This window comes from Pongo abelii, chromosome 11 (genome assembly GCF_028885655.2).
Source record: "Pongo abelii isolate AG06213 chromosome 11, NHGRI_mPonAbe1-v2.0_pri, whole genome shotgun sequence".
Lineage (NCBI taxonomy): Eukaryota > Metazoa > Chordata > Mammalia > Primates > Hominidae > Pongo > Pongo abelii.
Window position 1 is genome coordinate 121,665,631 of NC_071996.2, and position 16,654 is coordinate 121,682,284.

General features: G+C 43.6%; 1 protein-coding gene and 1 non-coding gene across 2 annotated transcripts in view; both read left to right on the plus strand.

The window, feature by feature from the left end:
• The window catches only part of ARPC2 (actin related protein 2/3 complex subunit 2), a gene marked incomplete at its 5' end in the record, with an annotated part of 37,300 nt that overhangs the window by 14,283 nt on the left and 6,363 nt on the right, over positions 1 to 16,654 (plus strand). Inside the window, 4 exon segments of the mRNA NM_001133176.1 lie at positions 2,848 to 2,893; positions 7,143 to 7,329; positions 7,868 to 7,961; positions 13,917 to 14,043. Coding sequence (NP_001126648.1) covers positions 2,848 to 2,893; positions 7,143 to 7,329; positions 7,868 to 7,961; positions 13,917 to 14,043 — 454 coding nt within the window.
• Positions 14,325 to 14,417, plus strand: TRNAY-AUA (transfer RNA tyrosine (anticodon AUA)). Its single transcript has 2 exons — positions 14,325 to 14,361; positions 14,382 to 14,417. It is a non-coding gene; the product is annotated as a tRNA-Tyr (tRNA).

Consider the following 16,654-nt stretch of genomic DNA (forward strand, 5'->3'; position numbering starts at 1 on the left):
ACGTGCAACACAGACTTGTAGCTCAGAGGTCGCATGCTGTTTCAAATTCTTGGGATATGCATGTTACTTTTTTTAAAGAAGTGGTATATCAGACACCTGAAGGTCAAGTCTGTCTGTGCCACCAACAAACTCTCGTGACCTTGAGCCCCTCCTCTCAGTTCCTCTTCAGTAAAAGAGATACCTCACGGTGGCTGTGCGATCACCAAATAGGAACTACATGTGGCATTATTTATCTTTTGCCCTTGTGTAAAAAAATGTCGTCTTGCCAGTTGAAAGTTTCTTCCAGCTATAGGAAAATGGTTAAATAAATATGTGAAATATTAAGAAATTATTGTTCAGCCAGGCATGGGGGCTCATACCTGTAATCCCAGCACTTTAGGAGGCCAAGGCAGGAGCATCGCTTGAGGTCAAGAGTTCAAGCCCAGCCTGGGCAACATAGTGAGACCCTGTCTTTGTACATAAATAAATAAGTAGGCCAGGCGCGGTGGCTCACGCCTATAATCCCAGCACTTTGGGCGGCCAAGACAGGTGAATTGCTTGAGGTCAGGAGTTTGAGCCCAGCCTGGGCAACATGGTGAAACCCCATCTCTACTAAAAAATATAAAAATTAGCTGGGTGTGGTGGTGGACATCTGTAATCCCAGCTACTAGGGAGGCTGAGGCAGGAGAATTGCTTGAACCCAGGAGGCGGAGGTTGCAATGAGCCGAGATCACGCCACTGCACTTCAGCCTGGGTGACAGAGTGAGACTCCATCTCAAAAAAAATGAATTAATTAAATTAAAATAAAATGTCTGTGTCTTAAGCCATGTCATTCTGGAAGCAGCTTCCACCAGGTGAAGCAGTCACAGTGACAGAGAAAAAAATAGGGAGTCTCAGTCTGTTTTTTGTTGCTATAACAGAATACCACAGACTGAATAATTTATGAAGAAAATATGTTTATTTGACTCACATTCTGGGGACTGGGAAGTCCAAGAGCGTGGCACCAGCATCTGACAAGGGCCTTCGTGCCCTTTCCCGTCATCCTGTAGCAAAAGGCAGAAGGGCAAGAGAGGGCCAGACTCAACTTTTTTTTTTTTTTTTGAGACGGAGTCTTGCTCTGTCACCCAGGCTGGAGTGCAGTGGCACAATCTCACCTCACTGCAAGCTCTGCCTCCTGGGTTCACATCATTCTCCCGCCTCAGCCTCCCGAGTAGCTGGGACTACAGGCGCCCGCCACCATGCCCGGCTAATTTTTTTGTTTTTGTATTTTTAGTAGACATGGGGTTTCACTGGGTTAGCCAGGATGGTCTCAATCTCCTGACCTCGTGATCCGCCCGCCTCAGCTTCCCAAAGTGCTGAGTTACAGGCATGAGCCACCATACCTGGCTCAGACTCACTTTTTTAACAACCCCTCTTGTGGATAACAAACCAACTTCACCTATAACAACATGAATCCATTCATGAGGGCAGAGCCCTCATGGCCTAATCACCTATTACCGTCACAGTGGCAATTAAATTTCAATATGTGGCCAGGCATGGTGGCTCACTCCTGTAATCCCAGTACTTTGGGAGGCCAAGGTAGAAGGATCACTTAAGCCCAGAAGTTCAAGGCTGCAGTGAGCTATTGTATCAATGCACTGTAGCCTGGACTACAGAGTAAGACCCTGCTTCCAAAACAATAATAATGATAATTGTAAATTTTGGCTGGGTGTGGAAAAATTAGCCAGGCATGGTGGTACATGCCTGTAGTCCTAGCTACTCAGGAGGCTGAGGCAGGAGAATCACTTGAACCCAGGAGATGGAGGTTGCAGTGAGCTGAGATTGCACCACTGCATTCCAGCCTGGACAACAGAGTAAGACTCCGTCTCAAAAAAAAAAAAAATCATAATTTTTAACATGAGTTTTCGAAAGGACATTCAAACCATAACAGAAGGTATAAAAGGGGTCCTTGGTTTTTTGGGGTTTTTTGTTGTTGTTTTCATTTAATTCAAAAACCTGGAAAGTAGCCAGCAGTAGGTTCTGGTTTGGGGGTAAAGACATGTAGAGTATACAACCTTCTGGACACCAGTATTAATAGCTAGCTAAGATTTCATTATTGACTGTCCTTTGCCTTAAGAGCTGGCTATGCACTGAGTAATTTTAAAGCATACAAGATCAGCAGACAAACATCAGTTCCCAAGAGTCCTGGTTTTTTCTCTTTATTCACCTAGGTTAGTGGCTCAGCCTGTACTTAGGTTGATAACTAACAATCTGTTCTCTCACTTGACATTTGGCATCCTTTTGCTCTCTTGAAAACAAAACATGATTAAGTACAATGTAGGATCTGGAGGAGAACAGAGAGCATATTAAGGGTGTAGTCAAGTCCTAAAAAAAGGATGAGCTTTGATTAAAGATTCTCAGCCAGGCACAGTGGCTCATGCCTATAATCCCAGCACTTTGGGAGGACGAGGTGGGTGGATCATCTGAGGTCAGGAGTTCAAGACAAGCCTGACCAACATGGAGAAACCCCATCTCAACTAAAAATACAAAAAAAAAATTAGCCGGGCATGGTGGTGCATGCCTGTAATCCCAGCTACTTGGGAGGCTCAGGCGGGAGAATCACTTGAACCTGGGAGGCAGAGGTTGTGGTGAGCCAAGATCGCGCCATTGCACTCTGTCCTAGGCATAAAAAGATTCTCATCTCAGTTTTGTGACTTGTTTGGTGACTAAATCCACTTCCCCTCTGTCTCTACTTTCCCATCCACCAAATGAAAGTTAGGAAGAATGCCAACTTAGGAAGAGCTTGGCAAGTGCAGTACTTTAAAAATAATGAAATTATCATGGCCTTTGGATTAACGTATTTGGTTTTGTTTTGTTTTTATTTTCTAGTTATTAAAGAGGGTGTACGGGAGTTTCTTGGTAAATCCAGAATCAGGTATGTAGTCATGTGAGCAACTATGGAATGACATGGGAAGAGAGGTGTCCTTTTTATATTATGCTTTTTTTACCCAAAGGATTTCGTTTAAATATTATTACAAATATTTCTGCATGAACCCATTCCTAATTTCAACTCCCTCCATAAAAATAGCTTTTAAGGGGCTTTGCTTTGTCCAATATGGAACACAGTAGGGGTACAAAATTGATGTATGGCATTTTTAACGTTTACTTGATGGGGCCACATGATTCTTACTTAATCTTTCAGCCAGAGGGCCACATTTGTTTGTTCATGGTGATTAAAATGGCTTTGAAAAGAATGAGCAAACATTGATTCCCACCCTCAGCCCTTAGTAACCTTTTTCTGCGCACTACATATTTGGAGAAAGAAGAGGAATATTCACCACACTATTCTTGTGATTTCAAGTAATAAAAATCAGACCCTTTCTTAATCCAGTCTTCTAATAGGTTGTCTCAACATTCATGGCCAGAGGAATTGAAAGGCACCGTGTCATCCTTGAATAGAACAGCTATGTTATACTTCTTTAAAGGAGGTTTAAAGTGGAAAAACTGATTCAGTGGCATGTCTCAAATTCTGAGGCATTTAGCAGGACCCCAAAGTGAGAACCAGGTAGTAAGACCATTGGAACATAATATTTTTTACTCAACTATTACAACTTTGGTACCTTGATTAGAAAAGTCTTCTAAGAAGGAAGTTCTCTGTCACTCTGAACAGCAGTTACTTGTGCTCGTTTATTTCATCACCTCACCTATTTTTTCAGACAGTCTCATTCTGTTGCCTAGGCTGGAATGCAGTGGTACAGTCATAGCTCACTGCAGCCTCCTCCAAATCTTGGGCTCAAGCAGTCCTCCCGCTTTAGCCTCTCCAGTTGCTGGGAATTACAGGCACATGCCACCATACCCAACTAATTTTTTTAATATTTTGTAGAAACAGAGTCTCACTGTCTGCTGCCCAGACTGCCAAAACAGAGTGCGGAGGTGTCAAACTCCTAGCCTTGAGCAATCTACCCACCTCAGCCTGCACCTCCCAGAGAGTTGGGATTACAGGCATGAGCCACCATACCCAGCACCTTTTTTTTTTTTTTAAATCTCCAAATTGGCGGGATGAATGTGTCACAGAAATAAAAGCCAAGATAACACTGTAGGCTTTTGGCGAAATCAAGGTATTAAAGAAACAATCAGATCTAGAACAGAAAAATCATGTCCAAAGTCTTGGGCATGCTTGTCACAGCCAACATCCTGACATGAAAAGTTTATGTTTCTGTCCCTGGGCCTCCTTCTACCTCCCACTAAATCATAGACATTGCCAGATTGCAGACCCTGTCTTCATACAAGTGTAAAATATAAAAGTGTGTGAAAGTAGTATCTCAACCGGGTGCAGTGGCTCACACCTGTAATCCCAGCACTTTTGGGAGGCCAAGGTGAGTGAATTGCTTGAGCCTAGGACTTCAGGACCAGCCTGGGCAACATAATGAGACACCTGTCTCTACAAAAAATACAGAAATTAGCCAGGCATGGTGGCAGCCACCTGTAATACCAGGTACTCGGGTGGCTGAAGCACGAGAATCGCTTGAACCCAGGAGGCAGAGGTTGCAGTGAGCTGAGATTGCGCCACTGCCCTCCAGCCTAGGCGACAGAGCAAGATTCAGTCTCGAGAAAAAAAAAAAAAGACGATAGAGTCTCTCCTCCTCTTTTTTAATGGGTTTATCTAGGCACGTTTGGAAAACTCAGCAAGTTATACTAGATTTTTACTTCATCTTCAGTATATTCTGTTCATCATGTTAGAAGTCTTACTTAAAGACAGACTTTACCTTAGCTATAGTTTTATTTGCTCTTATTTGGCTTCCTAAAACTAGCAAACCTCAGCTCTAAATCTTTTCTTTTTTAATCTAACCTTGTAATCTGTGTGCTTATTTGGTTTTCAAGTACCCAAAATGGAATGATGATTGATATTATTTAATACTGGAGTGCCAAAAATGTGCTAAGCATTATCTAGAGCAAAGATTTAGCCCATCCTCCCGAAGAGCCCATGCTCAACAAAAAATACAGACCTCAGCCGGGCGCAGTGGCTCAACGCCTGTAATCCCAGCACTATCGGAGGCCAGGGTGGGCGGGTCACCTGCATTCAGGAGTTCAAGACCAGCCTGACCAACATGGAGAAACCCCATCTCTACTAAAAGTACAAAATTAGCCAGGCGTGGTGGCGCATACCTGTAATCCCAGCTGCTCAGGAGGCTGAGGCAGGAGAATCGCTTGAACCTGGGAGGCGGATGTTGTGGTGAGCCGAGATCGTGCCATTGCACTCCAGCCTAGGCAATAAGAGCAAAACTCCATCTCAAAAAAAAAAAAAAATACAGATCTCAGGAATGCTTTTGGGAAAAAATGAAATAGTAATGAGGTTTCAGATACTTAGAAGTGTGAAAGCCATACAGTTCTGGTGAAGTTATTCCCGTCAGTTGCCTAGAATATAAAATGATCCTCAGTGATATACAAATATTCTTGCAAAAACATCTCTAGGCTGTTTGACACTTACTAATCATTTGATTCTATAATCAAGTGTTCCAGCCGGCTTCTGGGAATTCATAGTGGACATGCTGTAAAGAGGCAGGTCATCCAGCGGTTTCAGTCCGTGTTCTGCACCCGTATTGATGACCTGTCTTGTTCCACACACTTTAAGTATTGTACATTCTTTTAATGCTCACAACAGTCTCCCCTATCTCCACACCCCCTGCCCCCTCCTTTTTCTTTTTCTTTTTCTTTTTTTTATTATTTTTTTTATTTTGAGACAGAATTTCACTCTTGTTGGTCAGGCTGGAGTGCAGTGGCGCGATCTCAGCTCATTGTACCTCTACCTCCCGGGTTCAAGCAATTCTCCTGCCTCACCCTCCGGAGTACTTGGGACCACAGGCGTGTACCACCACACCCAGCTAATTTTGTACTTTTAGTAGAGACGGGGTTTTGCCGTATTGGCCAGGCAGGTCTCGAGCTCCTGACCTCAGGTGATCCGCCCACCTTGGCCTCCCAAAGTGCTGGGAATACAAGCTTGAGCCACTGTGCCCAGCCCACCCTACCCCCCGCCCCGCTTTTTTTTTTTTTTTTTTTTTTTAACAGATGAGGGAACTAACAGGTCAGGCATTTTTTTTTTTTTTTTTTTTTTGGAACTGGAGTCTCGCTCTGTTGTGCAGTGGTGCAATATCAGCTCACTGCAACCTCCACCTCCTGGGTTCAAGCGATTCTCCTGCCTCAGCCTCCCGAGTAGCTAGGATTACAGGCGCCCACCACCACGCCTGGCTAATTTTTGTGTTTTTAGTAGAGACGGTTTTGCCATGTTGGCCAGACTGCTCTCAAACTCCTGACCTCAGGTGATCTGCCCACCTCGGCCTCCCAAAATGCTGGGATTACAGGTGTGAGCCACCACACCCAGCGGTTTTTTTAAGGTCACAAAATGACAAGACTAGGATTTGGACCCAGTTCTGTTCGACTCAAAATAGAGTGACCTACACTTACGTGTCATGCTGCATTTGGCAAGTCACGTCACTTCTTTGAATCTCCTTTTCCCTCTGTAAAACAGTAACCTTATCTAGCCTGCAGACTTCAAAGCATGGTTATGGAGATCAAATGAAGTAAAATGTTTTAAAAATTTTACAATGTATACCAATAAAAGCTATTGGGGAGGTGTATATATGAACAGGTAGTTGGTTTTTCTACCCTGCCTCCTCAAAAAGAGTTTGCAGTGGCATGTAGAAGGGTTTATCTTATTATCACAAAGCTACCCATTTGCTGGCCATATTGATACTTGGCACATTAAACTCTCAGAGAAATATATGTGGCTCCTTTACAACTGTGTCTGGAAGGGTACATTTCCAATCAGAGTTCCCAGGTTCTGACTTTCTCCCATTACATATTTGTAATTAGTCATCTTTGATACTGATTCAAATTTTTGATTAACATTAATTATATATATTTACAAGAATCTTATAAAAATTAAGATTTTATTTCACCTCATTTTGCCCTGTGAGGTAGACGAAAATAGACTATATTCTACCCAGGTTACAAGTACAGATAATGAGACAAAGTAAAATGTCAATAGAACCTGAAAAAAATTTTTTTTAATTGCCTCTAGTCTCTGTTTACTTGGTAGAGATAGTATGCTGCTTTTTTTTTTTTTTTTTTTTTTGATGTAACTGCTGGGTTGTTTTTTGTTTCTTGTTTTTTTTTCCCCCCTCCAGGATACAATGTCTCTTTGCTATATGACCTTGAAAATCTTCCGGCATCCAAGGATTCCATTGTGCATCAAGCTGGAATGTTGAAGCGAAATTGTTTTGCCTCTGTCTTTGAAAAGTACTTCCAATTCCAAGAAGAGGGCAAGGAAGGAGAGAACAGAGCAGTTATCCATTATAGGGATGATGAGACCATGTGAGTATAGAATTTGGTCCTGAAGCCTGGATATGGCTGCCACACCACCATGGCACTTACTGAAAGAAATATGGCTTGGTCAAACTTTCCAGCTGTACTGCGTGAAAATATTTTTCTCATAAAATGTCTTAAGCCAGGAAGTAGATGATAGGGCAGAAATCAGCCACTCCTCCTACTCTCCAGATACTGAGAGCTGACAGATGGTGGAAAGAGAATCCAGTGCTTTCCTTTAAGGCACCACTGTTCTGAGTCATGTTTAAGAGTATAGCCTGGATAATCAGCAGGCAGGGTGACCATAGGTTCCATGTTATATTTACAAGTCAATAAAATCTACTTCTGATAATTTCCATCTGCTGTCTCTCTTAGGGCATTCATTTTGTGCACTTTGTTGACCATAAATGTCATCTCATTTGGCACACCTTTATATTATGATTTAAGAGATTTATGACTTTAGCCTTTGGATGCACTTGTAGATCAAGTTATTGACAAAACCCCATTCTGATTCTGTACTTATCCTCATGGATTTTGTTCCCCTCAGGTATGTTGAGTCTAAAAAGGACAGAGTCACGGTAGTCTTCAGCACAGTGTTTAAGGATGACGACGATGTGGTCATTGGAAAGGTGTTCATGCAGGTATGGAGCAGACATCTTGGGGGAAAACCATGCATGGCGACTTACATCTTTGCACCCAAACATACCATGAGTGTAGGAAAGAGATCTAGCAGCTCTACTGATGTTAGAATTTTTTTTTTTTTTTCCAAGACAGAGTTTCGCTCTTGTTGCCCAGGCTGGAGTGCAATGGAGCGATCTCGGCTCACCGCAACCTCTGTCTCCCGGGTTCAAGCGATTCTCCTGCCTCAACCTCCTGAGTAGCTAGGATTATAGGCATGCGCCACCACACCCAGCAAATTTTGTATTTTTAGTAGAGACGGGGTTTCTCCATGTTGGTCAGGCTGGTCTCGAACTGCCGACCTCAGGTGATGCCCGTGTCGGCCTCCCAAAGTGCTGGTATTACAGGCATGAGCCACCGCGCCCAGCCTTGACGTTAGAATTTGTTGAAGGTTTAATAGACAGCTCCCACAAAACTCAGTGAATGTTTTTTGTTGCCGCTGCTGCTGTTGCTTTGTGGTAGAGTCTCACTCTGTCGCCAGGCTGGAGTGTAGTGGCACGATCTCAGCTCACTGCAACCTCCGCTTCCTGGGTTCAAGCGATTCTTCTGCCTCAGCCTCCCAAGTAGCTGGGATTACAGGCGCGTGCCACCACGCCCAGCTAATTTTTGTATTTTTAGTAGAGATGGGGTTTCACCGTGTTGGCCAGGATGGTCTCAATCTCCTGACCTCATGATCCGCCCGCCTCAGCCTCCCAAAGTGCTGGAATTGCAGGCATGAGCCGCTGCACCCAGCCTGATATTTTTTTTCTCAGTGGTTCTAGTTTTGCAGGACAGAACTAAAGGGTGAATTGAGAATTAAACATACTAACTATGAGTGAATATTATGTATCCTTCCTACTGTGGGGTCTTTGACCTAAATCTTTGTCAGGTTTCCTAACCCTAACGTCTTGTGTTTCCTCAGATTTCTAGTAAGGTCTGTTCTTGGTTTGGTCCTAAGGTCTTTTCAGAATGGACTGTATAGCCAATTATTTGGTAGTAGATAATGCATGAACAGGTAGAGTTGTTGAACTGACAGACTGAGCCTGAGTTTGGATGGGTCACCATAGAGTACTTCCCTCACAAGAAGCTCGTCTTAAGAAGAGTCATGAGAGGCCAGGTGCGGTGGCTGACGCCTGTAATCCCAGCACTGTGGGGAGGCCGAGGTGGGCGGATCACGAGGTCAAGAGGTCGAGACCATCCTGGCCAACATGGTGAAACCCCGTCTCTACTAAAAAAAATACAAAAAATTAGCCGGGCGTGGTGGCAGGCACCTGTAATCCCAGCTACTTGGGAGGCTGAGGCAGGAGAATTGCTTGAACCCGGGAGGTAGAGGTTGCAGTGAGCCAAGATCGCGCCATTGCACTCCAGCCTGGGCAAAAAGAGCGAAACTCCGACTCAAAAAAAAAGGGAGTCCTGAGAGTTAGCAGGGCATTTTGTAATTGGATTTTTGTTGTAGTTGCATTCAGGTCATTGTGTACCAGTCTGCTGGCTAGTTAGTTGCTGGCTGTAGGATGGACATGAGAGTTCATTGGTCAAGTGACATTCAGGCTGGTTTCTTCTGAGATGGCTCAGCATTCAAAATCTAGTACAATGGTAAAATTTTTTGAAAATGTTACTACCTTCATTCTGTTCCTTGGCAGGGTGGTAAAGATTTTTAAATTCTGAAGCAGAATCTCTTTTGCCAAATAGAGTTGAAAGACAGCTGTGCTTAACAGTAAAGATACTTTGCATAGCCTTCTAAGTGGCTAGGGAAATCTTCAAAAGTGATGTTCTCAACTGCTCCATCCCTAGTGGCTTTTGTATTTTGGCTAATTAATCAGAAACTCTAGTTTGGGAGTCACTATACAGAAAAATTGGAATATTGACACTTCAGCATTTGCTAGTGCTGAACTTGATGAAGGAATATATAAATATACATGTATCTCTTGGGTCCTAAAAGTAAGCCTCTAGAGAGGCATTTCATGTGTTTTTATGCAGAATTGGCAGGGGAATTAAATGCAGTAGCTCAGAAATTGCGCTAAATCCAGAGTAACAAAACTAACTTTAAAAGCTCTGAAGTGTATATTTAGATTTGGCTGGTTTTTTACCAATCTTATTCCATTTTATTCCAGGAAACAACTTATTTTTATACTTTAAACAGATCTTATCTTGGAGAGTGTACCGGAGATTTGTTCCTTAGGAGAATTTTGTATATTCTTTTTTGGCATATGAATTTAAATGCCTCCTTCAGGGTACCTGTGGTAGGGCACTTACCTAAAAGGAAAGACAAAGCCTCTTTTGCATTTTGGCACTAACAGGATCTCTGGATAGTAATTGGCCTGGTGCAGTGCTAGACTCAGGAAGTCATCTGCCCTGCCACCCTTTCCAAATTCAGAGGCTGAGGTAATTTGTTGGAAATGACAATCAAAAACCGGACTTTTGCTGGATTTTCCCAAAAAATAAATAGAACTTTTTCCTAGGCCTGGAATTGTAAATTTCTAGGAAAAAGAATGAGGGACACCTGGCACAGAAAGTTGTACCCTGAGAACACTGTTTGAAGTTCCTCATGGTCACTAGTCTACTTGTTGCCAGCCTTTGTGGCCTTTCCCTTCCAGCATGCACATCCAGCCTGATCAGAATTCAAGTCTTGCTTTTGTCATTTGGCAAGCAGGCTCTGAGGGATGCTTTCTGCCTCTCAGAAAAAGACAGGAAGTGTATTCCTCCACTTTCATGGATGTCTTACTGCTAATGGTATGGGCATATCAGCTGAGTACTGGAGAATGTCTGATAGAAGCCATCATTTCAATGCTTATTCCATGAAAAGCAATAGGACCAGTAATTACGCTTTTGGAGATTAGCTTATGGTGAACTAGAATTCTTTTCATATTATAAGATTTTAAAGTCAAGTTAGTAACTAAATCACCAGGAAAAGTTAAGTGGAAACCACTGGTTTTTATATGTTCAGGGACAAAGACACAAGCATCTGCCTCTTAGGCAGTTGTAAAGATGTATTTTGAGGGCCCTTTCTGCCTGTTTGCATGTGTGGGTATGTCTGTAGGGTATTTTCCTGAACTGGGAACACTGAGTCCAAGTCAGTAATTTTGGTAGATATTGCCAAACTCTTCTCCATCAGGGTAGTAGCATTTTATTGTCTACCAGTGATGGAGAGGAGTGCCTGTTTTCCCAGAGTATGTTGTAAACTTTTGGATTTCTCCTGATCTGATAGGTTAAAGGTGGTGTCTGTGTCTGCTTATGATGACATAAAAAGATGTTCTGAGGTCAGAACATCTTTTCTTATGTTATAGACCATTTGATTTTCTTATGAAGTGTCTCTTTATGTCCTTTACCCATTATTCCGTAGGGTCATTGAGCTTCTCAATTTCTTTACATACTAGGGAGAGTAGACTTTCATCTGTGATTAAGAGTTGAAATATTTTCTCCAGTTTGTCATTGGACCGTGTTTCGTGGGGCTTTTTCCACCATGTGGAAGTTTGTTTTTACATAATCAAATTAATCAATCTTGCCTTTTATGGCTTCTAGATTTTGAGTTATAGGTAGAAAACCCTTCCCTACTCGAAGGTTATAAAGAAATTTACCTATGTTATTTTCTGAGTATTTTTACAGTTACATATTTTATACATGATTTTTCTTAAGTGTTGAGAGCTCCTCTTGGTATATGGTATGAAAGAATGATCTTTTTTTCTAAATGGCTATCCAGTGGTCCCAGTAGCAGTTATTTCCTTTTTTACACCCCGATTTAAGATGCTACCTTTATCATATGCTAAATTCCTTATATATATTTGGATTTATTCCGAATTTCCTATGATGAGTAGTACTTTGGAAGAGAGAAATAGTCTGATGCTCAAAAGACATCCTAGCCAGAAGGAGAGTAAAAAGGCAATATTGCTGGATTACGTATAACAAAGATGCCAATGAAGATGGAGGGCCGTTCGGTGGTGTTTGTTTGTTTAAGCTTTATTTAGGAGAGAGAACTGAGGAGAAGCAAAAACATCAGATAATCTAAAGAATAGTCCCAGTCAGGCACAGTGGCTCACGCCTGTAATCCCAGCACTTTGGGAGGCCTAGGCAGGTGGATCACTAGAGGCCAGTTTGAGACCAGCCTGGCTAACATGGTAAAACCCTGTTTCTACTTTAAAGGCCAAAAATTAGCCGGGAATGGTGGCACACGCCTGTAATCTCAGCTACTCATGAGGCTGAGACATGAAAATCACTTGAACCTAGGAGGTGGAGGTTGCAGTGAGCCAAGATCACGCCACTGCACTCCAGCCTGGGTGACAGAGTGAGACCCTGTCTCAAAAAAGAAAGAAAGAATAGGCCCAAGCCAGAAACATATCGTTGACCGAGTCTTAAATATGTTATTTTCCATATACAAAACTAATGAATGCTAATAAGTCACCACTGGTTTATAAATACCCCATCTCATTGTGAATACCATATGTACCTGTGAATTAGAGCCTTGGAGACACTTAACAAACACAAGAAAATGCCAGCAGTTACGTATCTGTTCTGTTTAATTCCTTAGGACTGAAAAGTAAAACCAGTAGAAGTTAAAAAGCTTCTTAACCCCTTTGTAGAATAAAAAATGTTTTCTAGAGAAGGGCGATTTTAGAAGCTTTGCTCTAGAAATTTCCATTTGGGATAATCTTGACCCCTTCCCTTCCTTTGCAGATATTTTTCCTTCGGGGAACAAAATCTTTTCAAAAGGGGACTAATCTAACCCAGCTTATGGTCATTTCTTTTCCTACTTAAAGCTTGGTAATGTTAGCACGAGAGGCAGTTTGTGAAATAGGTGAGGTCCCAGGCTGGGCATTGGGGCTCCTCAGCCATCATCTTTCTTTTGCCATTAATTGACGAGAGGGCTTGCTAATCAGTGTGTATTCTTCCTGCCTGCAACTGGAAACAGCCCTTGCCTATTCCTGTACAGTGTGATGATACTAAACCAGCTAGGGTAGAAGCACTTGCTTTCTCTCAGCAAGGCATGTGCTACATAGCCTCTTTGAAAGACAGAAGAATAAATTATAAAGATAAATTAAGCAGGATCTTTGATTTGAACTCATAACCTGGTAGGGGAGCCAGATGCATTAATGAATAGTAAAATGTCATAGTAGAGGTTTGTAGAAAAGACATGGCAGCTCCAGCAAGAGAGCAGTACCTGCCTGGGTTTGTTGGAGATGGTATTAGGAGGCGGTATTTGAGCAGCAGTAGAAGGGCACGCAGGCCACATGGCTGTGTAACCATGCCATCAGAACTCCTAAAACAAGAGACCTTGGAGAGTCCTTGGCTGCATCCTCCTGCTATCTATCATCTTGGAAGCCCTACTTGATGAATTTGGATCATCCAGTTTTACTGGCATTGCTAGAAAATATACTTCTGTTCTTGCAGATCTGGCTGAGAGAGGGAAGCCTTGTATTACTTGTCTGTTTACATAGAAATGTATGGACTGTAGAAGCTTCAGGTTTGGAGATTGGAACATAGAAGGAAGGGCTTCCTTTATGAGCACCAAGACAACTCAGCTTCTTTCATTCCATTGTCTTCTGTCCCCAAGAAGAGCTTAAGTTTGCTCTAAAGATTTTATTGATGAATTCTAAATAGCAACAGGATCCTCAGTGAAAAAAGACTCATGCAAAGTCCCAGAGCCCAGAGAAAGTATGGTAGTTTTATCACCTATGTTGGTGCAAAGGAAAAGGATTATCACTACGTTTCATCACATTTCGAAGATCTGACTTATTAAGTACTTTGCAGTCTCTCCCGTTTGAATCTGAACTGTAGTGGTAGCAGCTAGCACTTGTAATATTTCAGGTTTGGTGTAGTTTATTTTTAACCTTCTGCTGGTCTGGAGGGCTACAAAGGTCACACCACATAGAACAAACCCTATAGCTTAAGTTGCCACTCATCTTACACCCACTTCTCTTCTGGTTGCTTTTGCTTTGTCTTGGCAGGAGTTCAAAGAAGGACGCAGAGCCAGCCACACAGCCCCACAGGTCCTCTTTAGCCACAGGGAACCTCCTCTGGAGCTGAAAGACACGGACGCCGCTGTGGGTGACAACATTGGCTACATTACCTTTGGTGAGCAGGGTGCACTTGCTGCTTTCGTGCGGCTTTAATGAGTTCACACAGCAGAATACCTAAATCTGCACAGAACCTTGGTTAACATTTTAAGGTAGGCAAACGCAGGCATACCAAGTTGTTCCTGTTGCCATTGCAGTGACTAAAGGAGGGATGTCACAGGGTATTAATTACAGAGCAGGCCATATGCTATTTTTATACAGTAATCCTTTCCTTTATTTTTTTCCCCATTTTTCTTAAATCTTAAAAATAAGACTGAATTCTAATATCCAGTTAAGGTCCCTTCGATAGTTCAGCTGGTAGAGCAGAGGACTATAGCTACTTCCTCAGTAGGAGACGTCCTTAGGTCGCTGGTTCGATTCCAGCTTGAAGGAGACAAGTACAGTTTTGGCTGGGCACGGTGGTTCATGGCTGTAATCCCAGCACTTTGAGAGGTCAAGGCAGGCGGATCACGAGGTCAGGAGATCAAGACCATCTTGGCCAATGTTGTGAAACTCTGTCTCTACTAAAATACAAAAAAAAATTAGCTGGGCATGGTGACGCGCATCCGTAGTCCCAGGTACTCCGGAGGCTGAGGCAGGAGAATTGGTTGAACCCGGGAGGTGGAGGTTGTAATGAGCTGAGATCACGCCACTGCACTCCAGCCTGGGCAACAGAGCAAGACTCTGTCTTCAAAAAAAAGAGTTGAGGCTGGGTGCGGTGTCTCACGCCTGTAATCCTAGCACTGTGGGAGGCCAACACGGGCAGATCACCTGAGGTCAGGAGTTCGAGACCAGCCTGGCCAACATGGTGAAACACTCCATCTCTACCAAAAAAATACAAAAACATTAGCTGGACGTGGTGGTGTGCGCCTGTAATCCCAGCTACTTGGGAGGCTGTGGCACAAGAATCCCTTGAACCCAGGAGGCAGAGGTTGCAGTGAGCTGAGATCATCACACCATTGCATTCCAGCCCGGATGACAGAGTGAGACCTTGTCTCGAAAAAAGAGAAGAGTTAAGGATAGGCCGGGCACAGTGGCTCATGCCTGTAATCCCAGCACTTTGGGAGTCCGGGGTTTGTGGATCACTTGAGTCCAGGAGTTTGGGACCAGCCTGGATAACATGGTGCAACCTCATCTCTACAAAAAGCAAGGGGCCAGGTGCAATGGCTCACACCTGTAATCCCAGCACTTGAAGAGGCCAAGGCGAGCAGATCACTTGAGGTCAGGAGTTCGAGACCAACCTGGCCAACATGGTGAAACCACATCTCTACTAAAAATACAAAAATTAGTTGGACATGGTGGCATGTGCCTGTAGTCCCAGCTACTCGGCCAGGCGAGGCATGGGAATTGCTTAAACCCGGGAGGTGGAGGTTGCAGCAAGCCGAGATTGTCCTGCTGTGCTCCAGCCTGGGAGACTGTCTCAAAAAAGATAGCTAGGCATGGTGGTGCATGACTGTAGTCATAGCTACTTGAGAGGCTGAGGTGGGAGGATCACTTGAACCCAGGAGGTCGAGGCTGCAGTGAGCTGTGATGGCACTGCTACACTCCAGCCTGGGTGGCAGAGTGAGACCCTGTCTCACCAGAAAAAGGAGTTAAGAAGAGAACCACCTACAGCTAGATGGGGGCTCTCTGTCATTTGGCAATTCTTGGTTTTTTGCTTATTAAGCCCAAGCTCCAGCCATGATCCACTTACTCCGCTTTTTCACGGAATAAATTCAGGTCTTCCTTCAGTTGCTCCGGCCTCATGCATTGGCTGATTATGATAACTTACAGTTTGGAATTAACAGCTTGTTCATACTGTACCCAATGCCACTGGAATGTCTCCTTTGTGAAATGTAATTTAATTCACCTCAGTGGTAAAGGTGAACCTGTTTATTGGTGATGAATCTGTTGATTTACCAAATTTCATTAAATCTAAACTATACACTTTTTTCTTTTTTCTTTCTCTCTGTCACCCAGGCTGGAGTGCAGTGGTGTGATCTCAGCTCACTGCAACCTCTGCTTCCCAGGCTCAAACAATTCTCGTGCCTCAGCTTCCCGAGTAGCTGGGACCACAGGCGTGTGCCACCACACCCGGCTAATTTTTGTATTTTTAGTAGGAACAGGGTTTCCGGCCGGGCGCGGTGGCTCACGCCTGTATTCCCAGCACTTTGGGAGGCCGAGGCGGGCGGATCACGATGTCAGGAGATCGAGACCATCCTGGCTAACACAGTGAAACCCCATCTCTACTAAAAATACAAAAACTTAGCTGGGCATGGTGGTGGGTGCCTGTAGTCCCAGCTACTCGGGAGGCTGAGGCAAGGAGAATGGCGTGAACCTGGGAGGCGGAGCTTGCAGTGAGCCAAGATCACGCCACTGCACTCCAGCCTGGGCGACAGAGCAAGAATCCGTCTCAAAAAAAAAAAAAAAAAAAAGAAGAAGGAAACAAGGTTTCCATGTTGGCCAGGCTGATCTCAACTCCTGGCCTCAAGCGATCCACTCACTTCAGCCTCCCAAAGTGCTGGGATTACAGGCGTGTGCCACCGCACCCAGCCAGCTATACCATTTTTTTCAAGTTTTTGTCTTTGAAGCTGGGATGCATCTTACAATTTATGGCACGTCACAGTTTAATTGGCAGCATGTTTCTCTTG